Here is a 21,335-nt window from a genome sequence, read left to right as displayed (position 1 = left end):
CATAGCCCAACCTATCTTGGTTTGTTGGAAAATATGGAGTGGGAAGTATACCCTAGTCTATATAAAATAGTGTTATGAGGAAAAGTTGAACATATGGAGCATTTTCTAGTTCCAGTAAAACTGAAAGACTGCTTTCTTTAGTAAAATCAAAAAGAAATAATCAATTTTGATACTAGCAGCATTAGTGATATGCCTGAGTTAGGGAGCCTGGTTCACCATCCAGTTTCTTCCTCTGAGCAAGTATGAGCAGGACTGAGAGAATGTCACTGTACATTGTGTTAAACCTTAACCCTGTCCTAAGTTCTTAGAATAATGTGCACTTGAAGGTGTCATCTCTGGTTTTTGGTACAGTTGTCTTGAATGAGCTAGCTGTTCTCCACAACATGCAATGACTTAAAACAGTGGGAGAAGGAGGCTGCTAACTTCACTGCTCAACTGTTTTTTGCAAAGTTGCGAGTGACTTCAGCTTCAGAGGAAATTCTGCATTGTCCTTATTGGCTAGCAGCTGTGACATGATACGGAGAGTGTGAGAAAAATTGAGAAATCTCAGAACTTCAAATCTGCAGGAAGGCAAAAAGAGGGGGGGGGGCGCGAAAAGAGGGAAATACATGTCCAGCCCTTCTTGAGATGATTGTGCTGCACAATTTGCGCAACTATAATGTTTTGAAAAATTGGAACACAACTTTGTTTTGTCTCCGTTGTCGTCACAGTGCACAGAGTTCTCACTTCTCATAAGGCCAGGAAACTGATGTGACAGCAAGATTTTGGAGGGAGAGTTAAAACAAGTTGTTTCATTTTTGTGGGAGGAAGAAAGGAATGTGTTATGAAACAGTCACAGGTTAGGAGAGAGGTTTTCCAAGAAGTATCTAGAATATATCTAACATTTTGCGAGAGGCAAAGATTTCTTAGAGTGATATCTTTTACTGGACCAGCTATGTCGTTGGGATAAGGACAAGTTTTGGACGGCAAGGCATTCTTCTTATTAGGTTATGGATTTTCCATTATAAATGGAGGCTTTCAGTCTCTTCCATGGGAGCAGAAAGAATGCCTTGCCTTTGAAAGCTTGTGCAACTTGATTGGACCAACTACATAGTTGAGAATAAAAGCTATCACCCTAAAAAACCCTTGCTTGCTCCTCACATTTATTTCTTGACCATCAGAGCTCCACCATCACTCTTCTATGCTGCTACAACTTTCGTTTTGAATTCTAACGTTCTATCTTTGTTTTCTCTTCTGGTTTGAAGAAGTGGCCAGAGAAGAGCTGGAAATAAAGTGGAACCCTTGGGAGATTTAATTCCTCCCTCTAATAATCCAAAAAACCCAACCCAACCCTATAGAAATGCTATATAACCTATAAAAAGACCATAAACCATAGACTATAAAACAGTCATATATTTAGTGCGCGCACACACTAACTATATTGGACCAACTATATATATAAAGAGGCTGAGTCTGTCTTTCTGTGCATCTATTTGTAATGCTCTTGCGGGGTGTGGCTCCAGCTAGTGCTGCGTCAAGGATGCCCGTCAAGAATGACAGGGGGGTGGGGAGAGTGGGAGGGCAGCACCGTCACCCACCACCCTGCGCTGCTGCTGCCTCCTAGGAGTGGGGGGAGGGGGTGGAGCTTGCATTCAGCAACTGCCGGTACCACCCACTGCCCCATGTCTGGCCATATGCAAGCTTCTACCTGCCCCCCCCCCCACTCCTGGGACGTGGTGCGGGGTGGTGGCGCTTCCTTCCCCCTGCCCCCCGCCATCATTCTTGGTGGTCAATTTGTTAGTGTGTGTACACACACACACACACACACACACACACACACACACACACACTCTCTACATGATATAGTGCAGACTTGTCCAACATACGGCCCGCAGGCTGCCATGTGGCCCGCCCAGCCATTTTCTCTGGCCCAAGTTCCCTTGCTCAGGACAGGCAAGGAGTCCTGGTGCCTGCTCCACAGCGGCAGTGGCGAGGTGAGGCGGGCAGGGCCGGCCTGCGGGCCCTAGCCGGCAGCGAGGGGAGTGGAGCTGCTTACCCCCGTGGGTCTCGGCTCATCACGTGAGCCGGGTCCCGCCACTGCTGCCCCAAAGGCTGTATGGCACGGGGCTGCCCCAGCCACGCCTGACTGGACGAGCTGGGCAGTGTCTGTGACTTCTCTTCTGACTCTGCCCCTTGCCTCTGGCGCGCGGCCGTGGGAGCTGCACCATGGCTTGCACCCTGCCCACGTGTGTGGTGGACGGAGGCACGAGGTAAGGCCCTGCGCGGAGCTGGGGGTGCCTCAGGGTCGGGCCAGGGCTGTGGGGTGTGCGGTTGTTGGAGCCAAGCTGGGCGGGAGACAGGAGGAGCCTGGCCCAGAGGCGCTCTACACAGGGGGTGGCGCAGCGTTGTTGCAGAAATGGCTGCGGTTCATTTCTCGGGAGGCGAAGAACTCTCAGTCTCAGACACACTCCATTAGCCACACAAAAGGTATATATTTGCAAATAGGGTCAGAGCGAAGACAAAAGACCACACTCTGCCCGCGGGGAACACTTCTCAGCAGGCTTTATCCCCTCTCTCCTGAGCACGTGTGCAGAAGCAGGAACTCTTACAACTCATTTCCGGTTCATACAAACATATATGAAATGACGTCACGTCATCCGTCGCATGTGCATTATAATTAACTACTTAAGTATGCGGGGTGGATAGGCTTATATGCATTAGCTAATTGCGCCTGCTCAGAAAGTACTTTAGGTTACCAAAAGTTCAAACCTTCTCTGCCCCAAGGACAGGACCATTAAAAATTGTAATTTACTCTTATCTGCATGAGAACGCTAAGGAGTATATGCTTTACTATAACAAAGAGATCGTAAATTTGCAAAACAGACAGAGAGTGATACCTTAATACAAAGAGCCCTTAGTAGCTTCTCCTCCAACCTCCTCCTCCCACCAGGGAGAGCTAGCAGCTGTGCTGTTCTAACAACACTATTGATAATGCATTTTCAATAATATTTCTAACAGTGTTACCTGGTTCTCGGCTGCAGAAGGGCCGCCCAGCACCAGTGTTGGTATGTGGGGCAGTGGCTGCGGCGCCTGCTGCCATTGCTGAAGAAGAGCTGGAGGGAAGAGCCTGGTGCTGCACAGCCCAGGCAGGACTTGCCGTCACTTCCTCCAGTGGCCTCACCTCAGCCCAGGGCAGGAGCTGGCTGCTGCGGGTGGGGCCGGGGGCCCTGGGACCACCGTGATCCTGCCCTGCCTTGCCCCACCAGCTGCTCCCAGTCCTGGCTGCTCCTTGCAGCCATGAGGCCAAAAGTGCCATGTGCCACTGAAAGGCCCACGTAGTTGGGCTCTGGCTAACAGCCCCCAGCCCCGGAGCCTGCCGGCTGCAACTGGTCAAGGGCCACCTGAGCCAGGCTTGTATCCAGGAAGAGACAACTAAACTTCTCCAGGTGCCCCCGAGCAGACAGCTGTGCCCACACAGGGCCGTGGGTTGCCCTGCACCAACTTGGCTGCCTTGCAGCTGCACCCCTGGCCCAGAGCCACCAAACTCCATGGGTGGAGGCCATCTCTCTCCCAGCCTGTACGGGCACAGCCGAGGGGGCACAGGGGCCCAAAAGGTAAAAAAATAAGAGGAGATTAGAGAACAATGCAGGGAAGCCAGGCGCATCCTTGACCTTTCGCCTCCCCCTCCAAGCCAGTGTCCACAGCCACCACGGCAGCAGAACAGGCACCCTTCTGTCTCGGATGCCTTGTGTGGTACGGGCGAGAGGTCTCAGCCACCTCCACCTTTAAAAAATAATAACAGGATACAAAACTCTGAGGAACTCGGGCCAAGGCTGCCAGAAGGGGGTTAGGTATGGCCTGCTGAGCCTCTGATTCCAGCCTGTTTCTTTCCAAGCAGTGAGCGTCAGGGAGAATGGGTTTGGGCAAAATGTGGCCAGGGCACCAAGCAGCACCCAAGGCCTGCCCCCTTTCCCTACAAAGCTGCCAGGCCAACAAGGGAGGAATGCCAAAATAGCTTGCTGCTGTAACCTAAGTGTTTATCTTAGTGCAGTGTTTGGTATTATTTCATTGTTGCTTTTATATTGTTTTTATTTTGGATTTTGAACCACATTTCCAGACCCATTTCATTGTCACTTCCTGCAAATTCATTGGTGTCAAAGGTCACCTGACATCACTTCCTGATGTGATACCGCTTCCTGTGAGGTCTTTGAATACGGCGCGCTGGCCCACTGGGTGATAAAAAGTTTGTGATCCAGCCCCACATTCAAAAAGGTTGGACACCCCTGATATAGTGCAATGGTTCTCAACCTTTTTTGTACCAAGACCCATTTCTAAATGTCAGGGGCCAGTCCTGACCCAGGGACCCTCATGCCTGACCTGTTGCCCGCCTCCAGCCACAGCCCTCCAAGTGTGTGGGGCAGGGGTGGGGTATGTAGGGCAGGGGGCCCCCTCAAACAGCCCCTTGCAAGCTGGATCTCTGCCAGCCTGCAAGGGAAAAGCCACTGCTTCCCACATTCTTCTCTTTTAAAGGAGAATCCATTTTTAAAGTTTGTTCATGACCCTTTCCTATATTCTTGTGACCCATGGGTTGAGAAATGCTGACATAGTGCATATGTGTGTGTTTATATACACACCATACATATATACACATATACATATATAGCTACATATATTAATTTTGTCCTTCTCAGGCAAAGATTACCACATCCAGTGGGGTGGGGGAGGAAGAAAAGAAGTGAGAAAGAAAAAGGGAGGGAGAAAAGAGAAAGGGGAAGAAAGGAAAAAGGAGAAGAAAGAGAAAGCAGGGGGGTGGGGGCTAGGTTGTGTGGATATGTAGGTGACTTAAAAGCAGGGATCTGGGTTTTCTGTTTCTCATGGAAAAAAAGAAAACCATGGATTTCCCCTTTTAGCAGAGAAACCCACAATCCCTGCTTTTGCAAACAGCTCTGCAGGCTGGCTGAGCTCCAGCCTGCAAAAGCTGTTTGCAAACAGGGCGGGCAACCCCAGCTCTGCCCAAAGAGGTAGGGTGAGGGCGAGGTCTGCTCCGCTCAGCCTCACTCTTCTCCTGGAGCCTGTGAGGTAAGTGGGGTTGCAGAGGGCTGGGGGCCCCTCTGGCAGGGCTGTGGGGAGCTGGCCCCAGCCCCACTGAGCAGGCAGCAGCAGTAGGGGAGCTGGTTCCATGCTGCTTCTGCTGCAGCTGCCTGCTGTCAGGAGCAAGGGGCTGCAGACTTGGGATCCTGGCAGCTGGGAGTCCCTCTGGCAGGGCTGGGGGGCAAGAGGCACGAGTAGGGCAGGGGGGCTGTTGTGGGGGCAGTGAGGGTCACCAGCAGTATTGGTGGGGAGGGAGGTTTGTGGGCAGTGAGTTGCACCAGCACAGCTGGGGGCTTTTAAGTTTAATAATGGATTTGGGGGGCATTTACCAGGTAGTTTGCGATTTCTTGCTAGAGAATTTGTGATTGTTTTTTATCAGGGAAAACCAGGATCCCTGCTTATAAGCTTTACCTTTGCCTTGAAAAGTCTGCTGCAGTATGGGCAGGAGAGTGATGAAGACTGGGTATGAGAGGTTTTTGTTTTCCTGGCCACCCTTTTCTTTATATATATATACACACACACACACACAGAGTGCATATTGAATACACATAAACATATATACAATATAAAAATAAAATAGGATGTGGTTTACATATTTGCATATGTATATGTATGTCTATATATACTGCGTGTGTATAAAATAGTAATAAATAATTAGCATAAATAATGACGTAGGTATTATATAAGAACCCGGGAGTTCTACAGAAGCCCGAGGCACGGGGTCCCCATCGCTGGATTCGATCCGGCAGACAAGCAGGCCCCAGCGGGTCCCCAGGAGCGGGACCGAGGCGCCGCCCCTGTCGCCAGCTCCCGCGAGAGGCCCGTAGCCCCGCGCGCCGCCGCAGTGAGCCTCCCGCCTTGCTCAGCAACCCCGTGGCAGTGGAAGCTGCGGAGCCGGGACAAACACTTCCGGGGCCGCGCGCGGGGCCGGGCGCCATGACGTCGTTGCGGGCCTTCACCTGCGACGACCTCTTCTGCTTCAACAACATGTGAGCGATGGGGCCCCCGCGTCATGACCCGTCTCCCCTCCTCCCGGCCGGGACGTTCCTTCCGGGACCCCGCCGCCGGACCCCCCGGGCTGAGCCCCAGCGCGCGGCAGGGGCGGGGCTCCGTACCCAGGTGACCCCCCTCCACGGTTGGGCTGGGCGGGGCGCGCGGGGGCTGGCCCCGCCCCCCACAACTGACACCCTCGAAACCAGCCCACCCCTGGGCGCTGTTGTGGCCATAGGCTATGCTGAGGGGGAGGGAAAGGCTGGAGCAGAGGGAAGGCTCCAGGGATGGGTGGGGAGACCCTGGGGTGAGCCCTTGGGTGCAAGCCCAGGAGGGACAGGGTATCCTTCCTGGGCTTGCACCTGAGGGCTCACCCCAGGCCCCCTCAGCTGGGTTATGGTGGGGGAAGAGCAGGGTAGGGTGAGTGTTGGGGACGGCACAGGGCTGCCAGATGCATCTGAGCCCTTGCTGAGAATCTTAGGGCGGCTTTATACACCAAACCCTGGTGTATACAAGCAGTGTCTCCTCTACCTGACGAAGGGTGTTTGTACCTGAGAGCTTGCAAAGAAGAATTTTTCTGCGTATTTTAGCTGGTCTAATATAAGAGACCATATTTACCCAAAGAACCTTCTCTGCCTAAAAGCAACCCAATCCTGTGAAGAAAGGTACTGGTAGCCCCTGGAGGACATGGCTGCAGGTCACAGAGGCTCGAGTTGCCCAGCCCTCAGCCAAGGGGTGTGAAGTCAACACACATAATGGGAATCTCCACAGCTGCCCCAGTGTTGCCGGCACAAGGTGCCCGAGGGAGGCAACAATTGGGTTCGTTGCCCGGTGTGCGTCGCGCCAAATAAACACACTGGGGGAGAAGCAGACAGAGTTTATTTGAGCTCAAGTAAAAGGCACAGGGAGACTGTATTGTCTCAAATCCTGAACACCTAACCCTGCAACAGCGAGATCTTTATACCCGGGTCAGTTTCACTGTCAGTGTTTTTCCCCCGCTAGCCCCCCCTCTCCCTCCTCCCTCCTCCCTTCTCCCTCCGAGCGGTGCCCTTGCATTGCACAGATAACAGTTTTAGCTTGCCTGCTTTCCAGAAGGACAGGAGATTTGCAGGCACCAGAGAGAGAGGGTTGCAAAGGTTGGGCAAGGGGGGGCTTTGGCTCATCTGAGCCTGGAGCAGAAGGACTTCATCGACACTCGTGGTCTTCCATCCCTCTGAGTTACCCAGGGTTATGCCCAGTGTCACCAACACCAGGCAGGACCAAGCTCCTCACAAGAAGGGGCACACAGGTCACCTATGCACAAGCAAGAGGCTGCTCTAACACGTTGCAATTCCAGTGTGTTGGAGCAGACTCGATTAATTGAGTCTGCTGGAGCATGGCAGTTGTTGTGCTCCAGCAGCCTTCCGCGTCTCCTGTATCAGCGTCCCTGTGCTTAAAAATGGTAGGGGGTGCTTAAACTAGAGGTTGTCAAATGAGCTTTACTTCAAGCACCTCCACTGTCATTTTTAAGCACAGGGACACTGATACAGGAGAAGCAGCAGCACTTTAATTAGAGCAGCTCTTGGAGCTGCTCTGATTAAAGCACCTCCCCCTCCCACCCCTGAAGCATGTGTAAAAGTACCCAAAAGGTGCTGCTGCACCTGGACAGGAATGAAGTAGGAGCTGGCAGTTTCTACATGGGCAGGTTGTGCCATCACAGCTGTCTGAGGTGTTTCCTCTACCCCTCTTGGTGCGCTTGACATGTGCCATTGACAATGGATAGATTGGTGGGGGGTGGCCATTTTGGCAGGTATGGCACACATTAGCCCCATGCCCTCCCTGAGTACCACTCTGATCCCCTTTCCTGACCAGTCTACTGCTTTGCTTTCTGCTCCCTGCCTGATCTGCTGCATGCCACATAGGCTGCCCATCCATGTCACTTGCAGCACATGTTGGCCACCCCTGGAGTATATGGTGGTAGATCTGATTCAGGCAAACAATGTTTATAGCATCATAACTTTCTAGGGTTGTTATTAACTCATCTACCAGTCTGGGGAGGAACAGCCCACCATTGTGGTTTCTGGTCACTGGCAGTTACTCTTTGAAGTGTGCAAAAGTGCTGAATGAGGACCTGAAGAAATACGAAAAGTAGCGCTTCAGACGTGTTCATGTCTTTCCCTGTTGTATCTCAGAAGCTTTCCTTTCCAGTTGGAAGTTGGAGTGATTTTAAAATACAGCCATCTGTGCTCTGAATTCAGAAAGAGGCTACTGGTGAAAAGTTTTGATGTGGAACAGAGAGGGAGTGATGTTTTCCTGTTATAAGCTGGTATTAAGAGTAATGCTTGTAACCTCTAATGAAACAGATGACTTATTTATTCATTTTATGTCTCCAAAAGGAAAAGTCCACAGAATAAGGGAGTCGCATAGGACAATTTTCTCTGAAAACTGACACTAGTTCTCTCCTAACCAGAAACTAAAGTGTCTGGAGAAAATTAGGAGAACCAAAACAGTACTAAGAAAACAGTATGCTGAGACAGGGGTGTCAAACATACAGCCCACAGGCCAGGTCTGGCCCATGGAACTGTTTTATCTGGCCTGTCACAGCCTGCCACAGAATTTGGGTCCCTAGACCCCGGGGGACATGGTCATGAGTGACAGCCTCCCAGCTCCATCCTGCTGCCCAAATGTAGCTTCCTTCCACCACATGCTATTAGACCTGTGCTGCTGCCAGCCCTGCACCACAGCACACCACATGCTCTGACCTGCTGCACTGCCACACATCCCTGGCTCCATGCTGCTCCCCATCTAGAGCCCCACATGGTCACATGCTCCTGGCCCCATTCTAATGCCTGGCCAGAGCCCTGCGCTACTACCTGCTCCCAGACCCATGCTGCCTCTTGGCCCCAGATCCACTCAGCTGCCTAAACATGGCCCTGCTACAGTCACTGCTGGCCCTGTAGATCTGGCCCAAGAGTAGCCCCTGCAGTTCAGATCTGGCCCAGGCTACATTTGACACTTTTGTTCTAAGAAAACAGGGAATGTGTTGCATAATTAAAGAATTGTCATTCCCTTCAGATGCTATGTCCATGTGGACATAATGGTTCATGTGTGTGATTCCTTCAAGTGACTAGGACTCTGTGGGTGAAAGGACTCTGTGGTTCAGAATGCAGGATGGCATCAATCCGCCTGTAGACTTTTTAATTTTACAACTGGACAGTAGCTCTAAAGTTGTTATTATATAACTGCTGTAGCTTCCATACAGACAGGAAATCATTCAGTACTGCACCTTTGGCACCAATGAGAGATTTGCTTTTTATAGGGTTTTAATATCCTGGAACTCTGTCATCACAAGATGACAGATGTAAAATCTGTTTCCACTTCATTCTTCAAATACAAATAATATGTTTTGGCCTTCTTAAAGTTTAATCTCTCTTATTTTGCAGTAATTTGGATCCACTCACAGAGACTGTATCCTTACAATGTTAGCCTCAACAGCTTTGTTCAGGACTATTTACATTACTTTTGCTGTTTGTTACTGCACTCATTTAATGTATCCATTAGTACTGTATCCACTGAGCCTATTATAACACAGTAATTTAATTAACTTGTAAAGTTTCTTTCCTGAAAATCATCTGCAATCTTCAGTGTCATTGAAAATAATGTTTAAAACCATTTAAATTGTATATTTAATAGGGGTGGGCTGATAAAGATTTTCTTGGCCAATATGGATGGCCAATTATTAACCAGCCATTTTGGCCAATATTGATCCAGTAGCCGATTTACAGGAATGCAGCCCAGCAGCTTGGAGAGTGGCATCCTGCCAGTAAGTTGGGGGTGGGGGGAGGAATGGGCACGGGGGTGGAGGCAGATATCAGGGTCCCCACACTGAGGGAGGGAGTGGGGCTGGGGCTGGGGCAGGGTAGGTGCTACCCAGCCAGGGCGGTGAATATGACCCCAGTGGGAGAGGGAGAGAGCTGCAGGTAGCTTGTTTGGTGAGGTGGAAAGGAGGGGTGGCTCCCCACCACTGCTTGCAGCCCTGAGGAAGGCATGAGGGGGCATGTGCCCCCCACAGATTTGTGAGCAGGGTGAGGGAGGGCTGCCTGCTGTGGGCTTTGGGCCAGGGGCTGTACCAGCCTTTTCCTGGTGGGGGGTTGCCGGGGCTGGACTCAGGGGTGGGGCAGGCAGTGGCAGCGCTGGGAGTTGTGGCTACAGAAAATTTTGGGGTGGCTATAGCCCACCCGCTAGCCACCCCTCCCACCCTGCTGCTGCCCATCCTGCCCCTGCCTTCCCGAGCCCAGCCCTGGCCCAGGCCCCTGTGGGAAGAGGCTGGTGCATCCCCTGGCCCCAAGCCCACACCAGGCAGCCTGCCTTCATCTTAGCCCATGCACAAATCCAGGAGCCACCAGCCCCCCCATGTCTTCCCTGAGGGTGTGTGTCGCGGTGAGGAGCCGCCCACACTCCCCCGCGTCCCCCAGATGAGCCACCTGCAGCTCTGCACTGCTCCTAACAGGGTTGCATTCACCGCCTTGGCTGGGCAACAGCCTCAGCCTCTGCCCCTGCCCCACTCCCTCCCTCCCTTATCATGGGAGCCTCAATCTAGGGCCCTTCCCCCGTGCCTCTTCCCTCTGCCCATCCCCCAGCAGACTTACCAGCTGGATGCTGCTCTCGAAGCTGTCAGGCTGCATGCATGCTGCAGCAGTATTTATCAGTGACATTATCAGCTAAACTGGCTAAAAACAGCCGACTGCCAATAATGTTTATTTTCCCTTTATTGGTGGTGATCTAATATGCAACCAATATATTAGTGCACCTCTAATATTTTATGTTGCTCTCACGAATGGATTATTTGCTGGCTTGCCTCATCTTCTCTAAAATCTTCAAAGAGATGCTGATATGTGATCCTACTTTTGGTGAAAGCTTTCCATCAAGTGTTCCGATAAATGAAAGATGTACTAGGAATGCGGCTAATGGAGCAACAACTCAGCAATTGTAAATAAGTAGGTTGTTTCTGTGGCAAGGCATTTTCAGGTCATCTTTGTATGTTAAAGAAAGCAATATTGTCTCATAAGCTGTTTGTTCCTTAACACAATGTTTATAGTATGGGATACCTTTTTATCTACAATATCTGGCTCACTGGCCAGAGTATTTCATTGTTGCAGAAGCACCTGGTGGAGAGCTAATGGGCTACAGTGAGTAGCATTTTGAAGTGTGTTTGTGGGGGACAAAACTTGTTGTTTTTAAACTGTACAGATTCCGTTGCAATTGAAATTCTTTTGTGCTATAAGTCACATGTTTAGATTCAGCCTCCAGTTATTTTGAATATTTATACTAAGTAGAAAGTTACATTAGAAGCAGAAGCTTACTTAGATCAGGGGTTTTCAAGCAGGGTACCCGTTCTGGTGGGTACCCCTTCTGGACAAAGAGTGGAGGGTAGGGACTAACACAGCCAGATGCAGAGCCGGTGGCATGGGGAGCTTGCATGTGGCCACCACCGCTATCTATACATTCCTTGTTGCGGCTGGGCGCCACTTCCCGTGCCACCAGCTTCACGTGTGGCTGGCTGTCAGCACTCCTCATCCCCCAGTGCGGCAGCAGTGCGGGAAGCTTCCACACAGCGGCTGCCCCTGCCACCATGTATACATTCAGCACTGTCACCGCATACTGATGGGGGTGCTGATGGCTGGCCAGATGCGAAGCCAGTGGTGCAGAGAAGTGGGGATACTTGGGTGCAGGAAAGCAGTGCCCGGCACTGTTGTGGAGTGATGGATGGTGGTGGTGGCGGCCCCGCCCTGCTTTCCTGTGCCTAAGTATCTCTACTTCGCACTGCTGGCTTTGCGCATGGCCAGTCGTCAGCACCCCCTCCACCCATGGTGCATGGCGGTGGCTCTAAGTATATAGATGGCAGTGGGGGTGGCCACCGTGTGCAAGATCCCCGTACTACTGCTGTGCGTCGGTGGGAGAGGGTGTAGTCAGCCAGCTGCATGCAAAGCCAGCAGTACGGGGGAGTGGGGATACTTGGGCGCAGGAAAGCAGCATGCAGTGCTTGGTGGCAGTGGCATGGAGTGATGGATAGCGGCAGTGGCCCCACCTCCTGCACCGCTGCTTCCTAGGTACCCCCGCTTTTCTGCACTGTCGGCTTCACGTCCAGGTGGCCGTCAGCAATGCCCCTTTCTTCCCCCCGGCTGGCCTGGACACTTGGGCATGAGGAAATGGCACACTTCTCTGCGCCACTGTCATGTGCCCCCTGGGTCCTTCCCAAGTATCTCCAGGGGTATGCGTACCCCTGGTTGACAACCCCTGACTTAGACTATTCTCTGTGGCCATTGGGCACGATTAGGAGCAATGGCCTCAAATTGCATTGAAGAAAAGTTGGGTTGGAGATTAGGAAGAACTTTTTCACTGTCTATCCCTGGAAATGTCTAAGAGCAGGTTAGACACTTTACTTGGGTGTTTTAGTCAGGGATGATCCTTCCTTGAGCAGGGGGTTAGACCAGCTGACCTCCTGAAGTCCCTTCCAGTCTTATTTCCTATAGATATATATTCACTCTTGTAACCTTATTTGGTAAAAGATGAAGGTGTTGCTCAAGGAACTTTTAAAAAATAGATGGACATTCAGCTGGGGCTCACAGATGCACGCTTACTTTAAGGTACTGGGTGCCTGTGGAAGTGGAACCTAGGGAGTAAGGAGCTCCAGGCTCCACCACTTGTGTGTACCTGGTGGATACAGATGGGGAGCAGGGACTATTTGATGTCCTCCATTGTAACGCAGCAATGCTGCCAGTCCCTTTGGGCTGCCTGCGGATGGCGGCCAGCGGTGAACGTAGCATCCGCACCCCGATGGGGTGTGGGGGATGGGGAGCAGGGAGCTTCCCGCTCCACAGCTGCATCGTGAAGGGCTCCCCTTCCTGGCAGTCATGCAGTTGGGGTGTAAGGAATATTGTGGCCCCATTCCTAGAATTGTGCAACCTGCCATGCAAGTTGGGCATGGCAGATCATGCAATTTGAGGAACGGGCCATAAAGTTTCTCAAACCCCAGTTTCTTAAATGCCGTAACGTCTGCCAGCAGCCACAAAGCAGCTTCACAGAGAATGGTTTTACTTGTTAATTCCTTAGGTTTGCTGCTTCTCTATTGCGTGTATACAGGCCCTGGTAGGCGGGGGAAGAGGGTTGTGAAAGTTACATTGACATGTTCCAAGCCTACCACTTTTTTCCCCTTCTCCCCATATTCATGGCCACCTGGGCCACGTCCGCAAGAGAGTGGACGTTTGGTTCTCCAGGGACAACTAGCAGCAGCATACCTTTTGCTGCCGCTAGTTGTCCCTGGGGAACACCTGCGCCACACATCTTCTGAGGTTGCAGTAGTGGCAATCCTGCCACTCAGAGCCTGGCTGACTACTGGAGTGTGACTCCAGTTTTGAGTGGCACCTGCTGTCCCTGCTGCTCTGTCCCTGCTGCTCTGCTATTTTTTTTTTTAACCCCTGGATAAACCCCATGCTACTTTCTTGTACTGCAGAGAACAGCTGAATGTGCAGTATTTCTGCAGAGCCACATACTTCATGGCCACACTCATCTGGATACAGCCCTGCTGCCTGTTCAGTTCCTTCTTACACAGTACTCAGTGATGCTGCCATGTTAGTATGTAGGTCTGACAGTGTAAATATATGTAGCAAACCAAAACTGAGTAGCCGCAAAGTGCTATGAATCACAAGAAATAAATGAAAGAGGTATATCCAAATAGAAGTCTACAGCAAGACTAACAAGAGCCCCTCAAATTCTAAGGGTAGCAGCAGTGGCCAGGGATGTGAGCCAGTCCCCAGACCTAGGGATCACATGCTCACTGTCCTTTTTTTGTTTTCAGTCAGTTGCTAAATAAGCAGTAATCAGAGACTGGCCCTAGCATTTTCATTTGAAACCACTTTAATGACAGAAGTAATAAATTTGAGAGTTGGGACTTGAGAATTTTGGAAGAAGGAACCTCCAGAGAAGCAGGATTCCAAGTGATCAGTTTTCCTTTCCTTCCACCAACCTCTCCCTGTTGTAGCACTCTGAAAGCCTGCTCCCTCTCAGCTTTCAAGAGGCTCTGTTCCCTCTCAGCCTTTAGGGAGAGGGCCTTGAGGATCAGCATTACTTTCAGCAGAAGTAAACAAGTTTCAGATGGAGATGTGGTTGTCAAGGTCCCTGTCCCCTTTCATTTTGTCTTTCCGATGTTATTTCACATGTAGATTCCATTACTGCAGCCTTTACAGAATCAATGTTGTTTCCTTTTGCTGGTTTCTTTTGCAAAAATGTACAGCTGGGACAGCATTTGTTAATCCATTCATCCCAGAGTGCTTTTTGCTTGCTTTTTGTCTGCAGTAATGGGGAAAGCAGAAGGCTCTGTAGCCAGGGAGGAGTGGCATGGACATGTTACTGCTCTCTCTGTTGCACCTGAATTTCGCCGGCTGGGTTTGGCTGCTAAATTGATGGAGCTCCTAGAAGAGATTTCAGAAAGGTGAGTCCCATGTGCGTGTTCTGTGTCAGCTTCTCTTCAGCTGCTCTGGCCTTAGCCACTTGAGTATGGTCCAGGCAATTGACTTACCTGTTTAAATAGGTGGAAAATTGAGCAGACATTCACTAAACAAGTGGTATTTTGGTTCATGGAAATACCCTGTGGTTACAGAGGGTAGGTTTAGAAGATAGTTAGCAATTTTAAGATATTTTCTGGCTGCTGTGAATGTTTATTTGTGGGGACCAGAGTGAAGCAACTTATGTTGTAGTTGGAACTTCTCTACATACAAAAGATTTTCTTCACAATACGTCAGTGCTATTTCCTAGAGTGCCTGTAGTACACTACATGCTTTTCAGACAGAAAACTGTCCTGTCTCAAAGAGCTAGCTCTGTGGCAGAAGTGGAGAGCTACTATGAAGTTGTTAGGCCACTGAGTTTACCACCTGTACTTTTTAGTTTTCTGAGTATTTTTAAATTAAATGGATTACAGCTGGGGGGAAAAACTGGTCTTATTTTTATGAGATGATACCACTAGGGATGTGAAAGGTTAAACAATTAATCATTTAACTAGTAAGATCAGTGATAACCAGTTAGTTTATGGGTTATCTTTTAGTGTGGGGCTGGATGACATCCAGCAGGCAAGTGGGGAAGGGAAGCTGTGAAGTGTTCTAGCAGGAATTGGGAGGCAGGAGGGACAAGGGTGGGGATTAGTACTCAGCCTAAGAAGAAAAGGGGCAGCCTAATGACGTATTAATTAAGCAGTTAGCTGCTTGTTCACAAGCTCCCTTCCTTCCAAAGTAGGGCTTCCTTTGAGCTGTGTTGTATGGCAGGACTTTGCCACTGCTTCTCCCACCCCACAAAGGCTCCTGGAATGGTTCCAACAGCCACCCTGTCTGAGCTGCTGTATTATTGATTAACTATTTAACCAATATAATTATAGGAGGTTAAATGGATACTTTGAAAAATGGTATTTCCATCTCTAGATACCATGTGATTTTGCATTTTAATTCTCTACAAAGAAATCAAAAGACCTTATTCAGACTGGGATAAATTTACATGATATGATGGAAGAGCTAAAGCCAATATAATTTCTAAGAACTGGGTCAGCCATAGAAATAGAGAACTCTCCATCATAATTACTTACAGATATGATTAAGGGCTAGTTCTAATGTACAAGGCTTTCTCTTTTCTTGTTAAATGGATAGGAGCTAGTGGCAGAAGATATTCATGTAGATTTTTAAATGGATGTGTAAAATCTATCCTTTCCCCCTTTTCTCTGAACTCTGGGCATGTGGTTAAAATTCAGTCTTGTGTAATAGAAAATAAATGCATTTGGTCATAATATAACATAGATTTCATAGACATTAGGGCTGGAAGGGACCCTGGAAGATCATCGAGTTCAGCCCCCTGCTCAAGGGGCAGGAAGTCAGCTGGGGTCATAGGATCCCAGCAAGAGAAAGTGGTGAAAGAATCATTAAAGTAGTGAAAGAATGCCTTTCTGTCGTTAGAAGTTAGGGGATGTATTAGTTTGCACATCATCTTTTGAGGAAGCTTCTCTAGTTTCACCAATGATTTCTAGAAGTATGTTATGCCTTTCTTCATTCGATTTTGTTTTTCTTTGTTTGTTTTTCCTTTCCAAAGAAAGGGTGGCTTTTTTGTGGATCTCTTTGTGAGAGTCTCAAATCAGGTGGCTGTAAATATGTACAAGCAACTAGGCTACAGTGTGTACCGGACTGTGCTAGAGTACTACTCTGCTAGCAATGGCGAGCCTGATGAAGATGCTTATGGTAAGTACTTTGCTCCTTAGAGCAAATCAGCCTGTAGTTCAGAAGGAAAGCTCCAACTTAGGCTTTTGGAGGGTTTTTGGTTTGTTGGTTTGATTTATTTGTTTTTTAAATATGATGTCACTTCAGTCAACAATTTATAAGTGAAATTAGTATTACTTGAATCACAGATTTTAGTTCTTCAACATCTCATGTATATTTGGTGGCACAGTGGAACCCAGATTCACAGCAGTAGGTTCTCAATTCCCTGTGAAGATGAGGGCTTGTGAACCAACTGAGGATATGTCTAGCTGCAGCAAACAGCTATGTGGGTCCTCTGAGATACTCCAAGTCTTTGAAATAAAAGCCACAGCAGAGGGTTCTGCTTCTCTGATCAGCTGCTTGAGACACTGCTAACCTCTAGCTGAGTAGAGAAGTGGCTTCCTTTAAAGTAAAATCTGTAGCCAGCATTTGCATGGCTTGTCCTTCTTTCGGCAGTGAGCTGCGAATTAACCTGGTTGTGAACCACCCAGTTATGAATGATCCAGGTTCTACTGTGGAAGTCATTTTTAGTAGTTATAGATTTACAGTGCAGTTATACCGACCGACTGCTTTGGAGTGCTTCTCTAGCTAAGGTTCAAGGGCAGGGCCTGCTCTAATCCCTTACCTATGCATCCCTTCCTTTAGCAAATTACTTCTGAACTGAATTTTTTAATTCTTTACTACACCCCAAAAGTGAATTTATTTTATAAACAGCAGGAAAATTGATAGTTGGGAGCTGTGGCATGAGCTTTTGCTTGAGTTGAGGGGAGGAGGGAGCAGGCCTCTGGGTAGCAGATGCTTTGAAACATCCTGATATCAGAGTTATAACTATTTGAAGTCAACAGAGATGAACATGAGTTTTACAACTTATTGCATTCTGCTGCTGGTGCTTACAGGCCCCTTGCACTGTGGAATGATAGACCTTTTATTTTAATTTAGAGGAAATTTAAAAGCTAGCTATATCAGGTACTTGTCTTGAACTTTTGGATATTAAAGGTTGCTTCCGTAATGCTCACTTGGCCATGCACGAGGTATTTTCTGTCCTGCTTTGTTGCATATAAATAAATAACAGCACTGATGTATTAAAGTACACCATATACTCTGTAGGATGTGGCATTAGTATCCTGGAAGCAGGCTTACCAAATGCTTATTTCAATGGTTATGTTGCAATAATGAGATTTTTGCCTTTGCTCCGATTTTATTTGTAGCCAGCTTATACTGAAACTTTTTTGTATGAAAGATTACCTTATTTATAATAATCTACACAGGAAACTTACTTCATATTGGTTTAATATTGTCTTTGCCCTTATAGTAACATTTAGTTGTTTGTCAACAGATATGAGGAAAGCTCTTTCCAGAGATGCAGAGAAGAAATCAATTATACCACTACCTCATCCTGTGAGACCCGAAGATATTGAATAACCATACGCTGTGGTTCTCAGGTAGTTTACCAAAAATAACATGAACAAATTTAAGGATTTTAGGGAGCACTTTTTAAAGATAACTGAAAGCTCTATAGTGAGAAGAAAGAACGGACAAACTGGATAAATAAGGCTCAAAGTTTTATGAACTTCCATGAAGCCCCCAGAGAAACGATAAGTTTGCTTACACTGTTTATATTTCAACTTCCCATTGTTATTTATAAAAAAAGCAAATGGATTTAAACATTCCACGATCATGTTTTATACTAATCAGTCCCACAGATGGGAATTGTCAGTACTTTCACCTCCTGGGCCTGAGAATCACAGCTCCAATGTTTTTGTACTTGTTTGAATAATACCTTTAAAGTAAGATCTGAAAAACATGAAAGGTAAAATAAAATGCAGGTTTATTGTGTGACTCTGGTGTTTAAAATGATTCCATGGGTTTTTCTCACACTATTTATTGTCATGTCAGGTTCCCATTGCTGCCTTTTTATAATTAGTTTTCAAGTTTGAAATTTTGACTGAAACTGATATATTGCACTTCACCAACAGTCATTGCTCTTGCTCTTGGAATCTTGAATAAAGGTAGCAGTACTGGTGAAAGGGATCAAACTGTACCTGTAAACTTGCAGCAGAGGTGCTCAACCTCTGTCCAGTGGGCCAGATCCAGCCCGCGAGGCCATGTCATCTGGCCCACAGATCCGAAAATTTCGTGGCAGGGAAGTAGTGGCAGCGTTAATTCCAGCTGCCAAATTTTCGGACCCATAGGGAGTCCTGGGGGGTGAATGATGTGGCCCTGCATGCTACTTCATGCTCAGACACAGGACTGGGTTGTACCCATGAACTGACCCCATGTGCTGGATCTGGCCTGTGAACTGGTCTCACACCACTCTAGCAGCTCAGTGGGCCAGAAGGTTGAGCACTGTAACTCAACAATGTTCTGAAGTATTCAGTATACGAACACCTGCTGTTTAGGGAAAGGAGGAAACAGGAGCTGAGAAGCAGCAGCTAATCTGTGCTAGAATAATAGGAATGAATGCTTCTGGAAATTAGTCTTACTGCAGTCTTTTATTTTAAGATAGAAAACAGGGATTCTGCTTCCACAGTTGAAAAGTCAGCTTTCCCATGACACAAGCTGTTTGTATAACCTCTTTAATAACCTGCTGCTATTGAGCCAGGGATGAAGGGTTCTTCCAGCTAGAATGAAAAGCACTTAGATGTGTAGCCGAAGGCCTTTTTACTCTAAGAATGCTGAAGAGAGGCAAAGAAAGATCCGTAGCTCTTCTCTCTATTCCAAGCTGCTCCCACAAATGTTACCATGAAATTGTAATGGATAGTAGTCAGTTTGAGGCCACAGTACATGTCTAAGAGGTAATACATCCAAATGTTCAGGGCCATCCCTGGGAGGGTGTGTGGGGGGGGAAATCAGGGCGATTGCCCTGGGCCCCATGCTTTGCAAAGGGTAGGGGGCTAAGAAGAAAACAGACAGCCTAATGACTTATCAGGGTGGGGGGTGCAGACAGTGCTGTACAGGCCCTGCACCTCTGTGCTCCGTCTGCTTACCAGCCCAGCCCTGCACACCCCTAGGGATGGCTCTGCAAATACTACTACTGTTTTCAATTCTAAATAGATTCAAACAGCAGCCTGGTGAGGGCACTGAAGACCTCTGCATATAAACATGAGGGGAACTGAAGTGCTACAATCCCATGTCACATAATAAAGTCTTCCATTGACCAAGTCATGTAGTGTAGTAAAATCTATGTATAGGTTCTTCAGATGCCTGAGAGACTGGTCTTCACTAAGTGAAAAGATGATGCTGAGTGATCTTGAAGCCAGGTTTTGGAGTCTAGCATAGATGCATTTGACTGGAGTGATTCTCATTGATGGTGCTATGACAGCCTTTAAAGTTTTGTAATTTCATAGTAGCTAGGGTCAGGCGGGACCTGAACATTCACAGGCAGGAATGAATGTTGGGTTCACAAGACCTCATACAGGTGATCATCTAACCTCTTTGAATTTGCCCAAGGTAGGGGCGAGGACCACATCCCTGGGAAGTTGGTTCCAGATATTGGCCACCCTAACTGTAAAATATTACCCCCTGATCTCTAACCTAAACCTATTCTCCATCAGCTTATTACCATTGTTCCTTGTCACCCCAGGTGGTGCTGGGGAGAAAAGGGCTCTACCTATTTGCTGTTGATCTCCTCTGATGAGTTTGTAGGCAGTCACCAGGTCCCCCCTCAGCCTTCACTTGCTGAGGCTGAACAGGTTCAGGTCCCTCAGTCTCTCCTCGTAGGGCCTGTCCTGCTGCCCTCTAACCAAGCAGGTGGACCTCCTCTGAACCCTCTCCAGGCTGACCACATCCCTTTTGAAGTGTGGCGACCAGTGCTGAACGCAGTACTCCAACTGCAGCCTGACCAGTCGCATAGAGGAGGAGTATCACCTGTCTGGACCAGCTTGAGATGCACATTTGGACGCGTGACAAGGTATGGCTGCCCTTGCTGGCTGCGGTCTGGCATTGGCAGCTCATGTTCATCTTGGAGTCAATAATGACTCCAAGATCCCTTTCCACCTCTGTGCTTTCAAGAGGGGAACTCCCCAGCTTGTATGTATGCTGTGGATTCCTTCTCCCAAGGTGCAGCACCCTGCATTTGTCTACGTTGAACCCCATCCTATTCTTATCTGTCCACTTTTGTAGTCTGTCTAAATCTATTTGCAGCCTCTCTCCTTTCAAGTGCATCTACCTCGCCCTGCATCTTGGTGTCATCAGCAAACTTGGACAGTGTGCTTTCCACCCCCTTGTCCAAGTTACTGATGAAGACGTTAAAACAGTGTGGGCCTGAGGACCGAGCCCTGGGGTGCTGCCAGAAGAGGTTAACAAATAAGCACAGGCTCAGGCAAAGAGGGAAGAGCCTGACTTACTTTCCAGTCACTCCTTCCCCGCATGCACCGCAGTACTAGTTGCTTCTCCTTCCTAGGCCCTTTGAACAGGTAAGCACTATAACAACTAATTGGGGTACCACTCAAGTTATAGAAGGGTGCCTCATTTCTAAAAAGGTTGAGAACCACTGGGTTAATACAGCAGTTATTTCTACGCTCTTGAAGCGCTTTACAAAGGATGCTGCAGAACCATAACCATATACGCGTATCAGTATGTAATGAAAATATTTAAAAATCTTTGTGGTACTGTGGGCATTCATTCTTCAGCAGATTATTGGGGTTGTAGTGCCGTCTTCTGTAGGATAGGATGTGATCCACCCCTTAGGCTTACTCGGAGTATTTTATTTAACAACTTCTCTGCCATAGCAGCTGCCAAGGCAGGGGGGTGCCCTTATCCTTGCTTCCTATGACCTACTGTAGGATTTTTATTGAGTATCTCTCGTGTATGAAGGGGATCAAAGTAGATGTTCTGGTGGACATTTTTGGACAAATACTTGTCTAGGAACACACAGAACTGGATTTGCTCTCTCAGGAGGAGCATAGGTTTGGAAAGGACCTACTGTGGAAGTGTGGAACTCATTATCACAAACTTAAGGAAGTATACAGGTTAAACTGAATTGGATACATAAACAGCTGTTAA

General features: G+C 48.3%; 1 protein-coding gene across 2 annotated transcripts; it reads left to right on the top strand.

The window, feature by feature from the left end:
• Positions 1 to 5,912: 5,912 nt before the first annotated feature.
• On the top strand, positions 5,913 to 18,170 carry NAA20 (N-alpha-acetyltransferase 20, NatB catalytic subunit). Of its 2 annotated transcripts, none has more exons than XM_090052023.1 (6): positions 5,913 to 6,059; positions 9,483 to 9,507; positions 11,138 to 11,228; positions 14,395 to 14,530; positions 16,168 to 16,313; positions 17,668 to 18,170. In XM_090052023.1, the coding sequence occupies exons 1-6, from the start codon at positions 6,007 to 6,009 to the stop codon at positions 17,751 to 17,753; spliced, it is 537 nt and encodes a 178-aa protein (XP_089908149.1). In that variant the 5' UTR covers positions 5,913 to 6,006; the 3' UTR covers positions 17,754 to 18,170. The 2 variants fall into 2 exon arrangements, with proteins under 2 accessions (XP_089908149.1, XP_089908141.1); XM_090052015.1 differs by having other exon boundaries at positions 6,056 to 6,189.
• The last annotated feature ends 3,165 nt before the right edge of the window (positions 18,171 to 21,335 follow it).

The sequence above is a fragment of the Crocodylus siamensis genome, chromosome 1 (genome assembly GCF_052110815.1).
Source record: "Crocodylus siamensis isolate JL-2025a chromosome 1, ASM5211081v1, whole genome shotgun sequence".
NCBI lineage: Eukaryota > Metazoa > Chordata > Crocodylia > Crocodylidae > Crocodylus > Crocodylus siamensis.
This window is presented reverse-complemented; position numbering and strand designations above follow the sequence as displayed.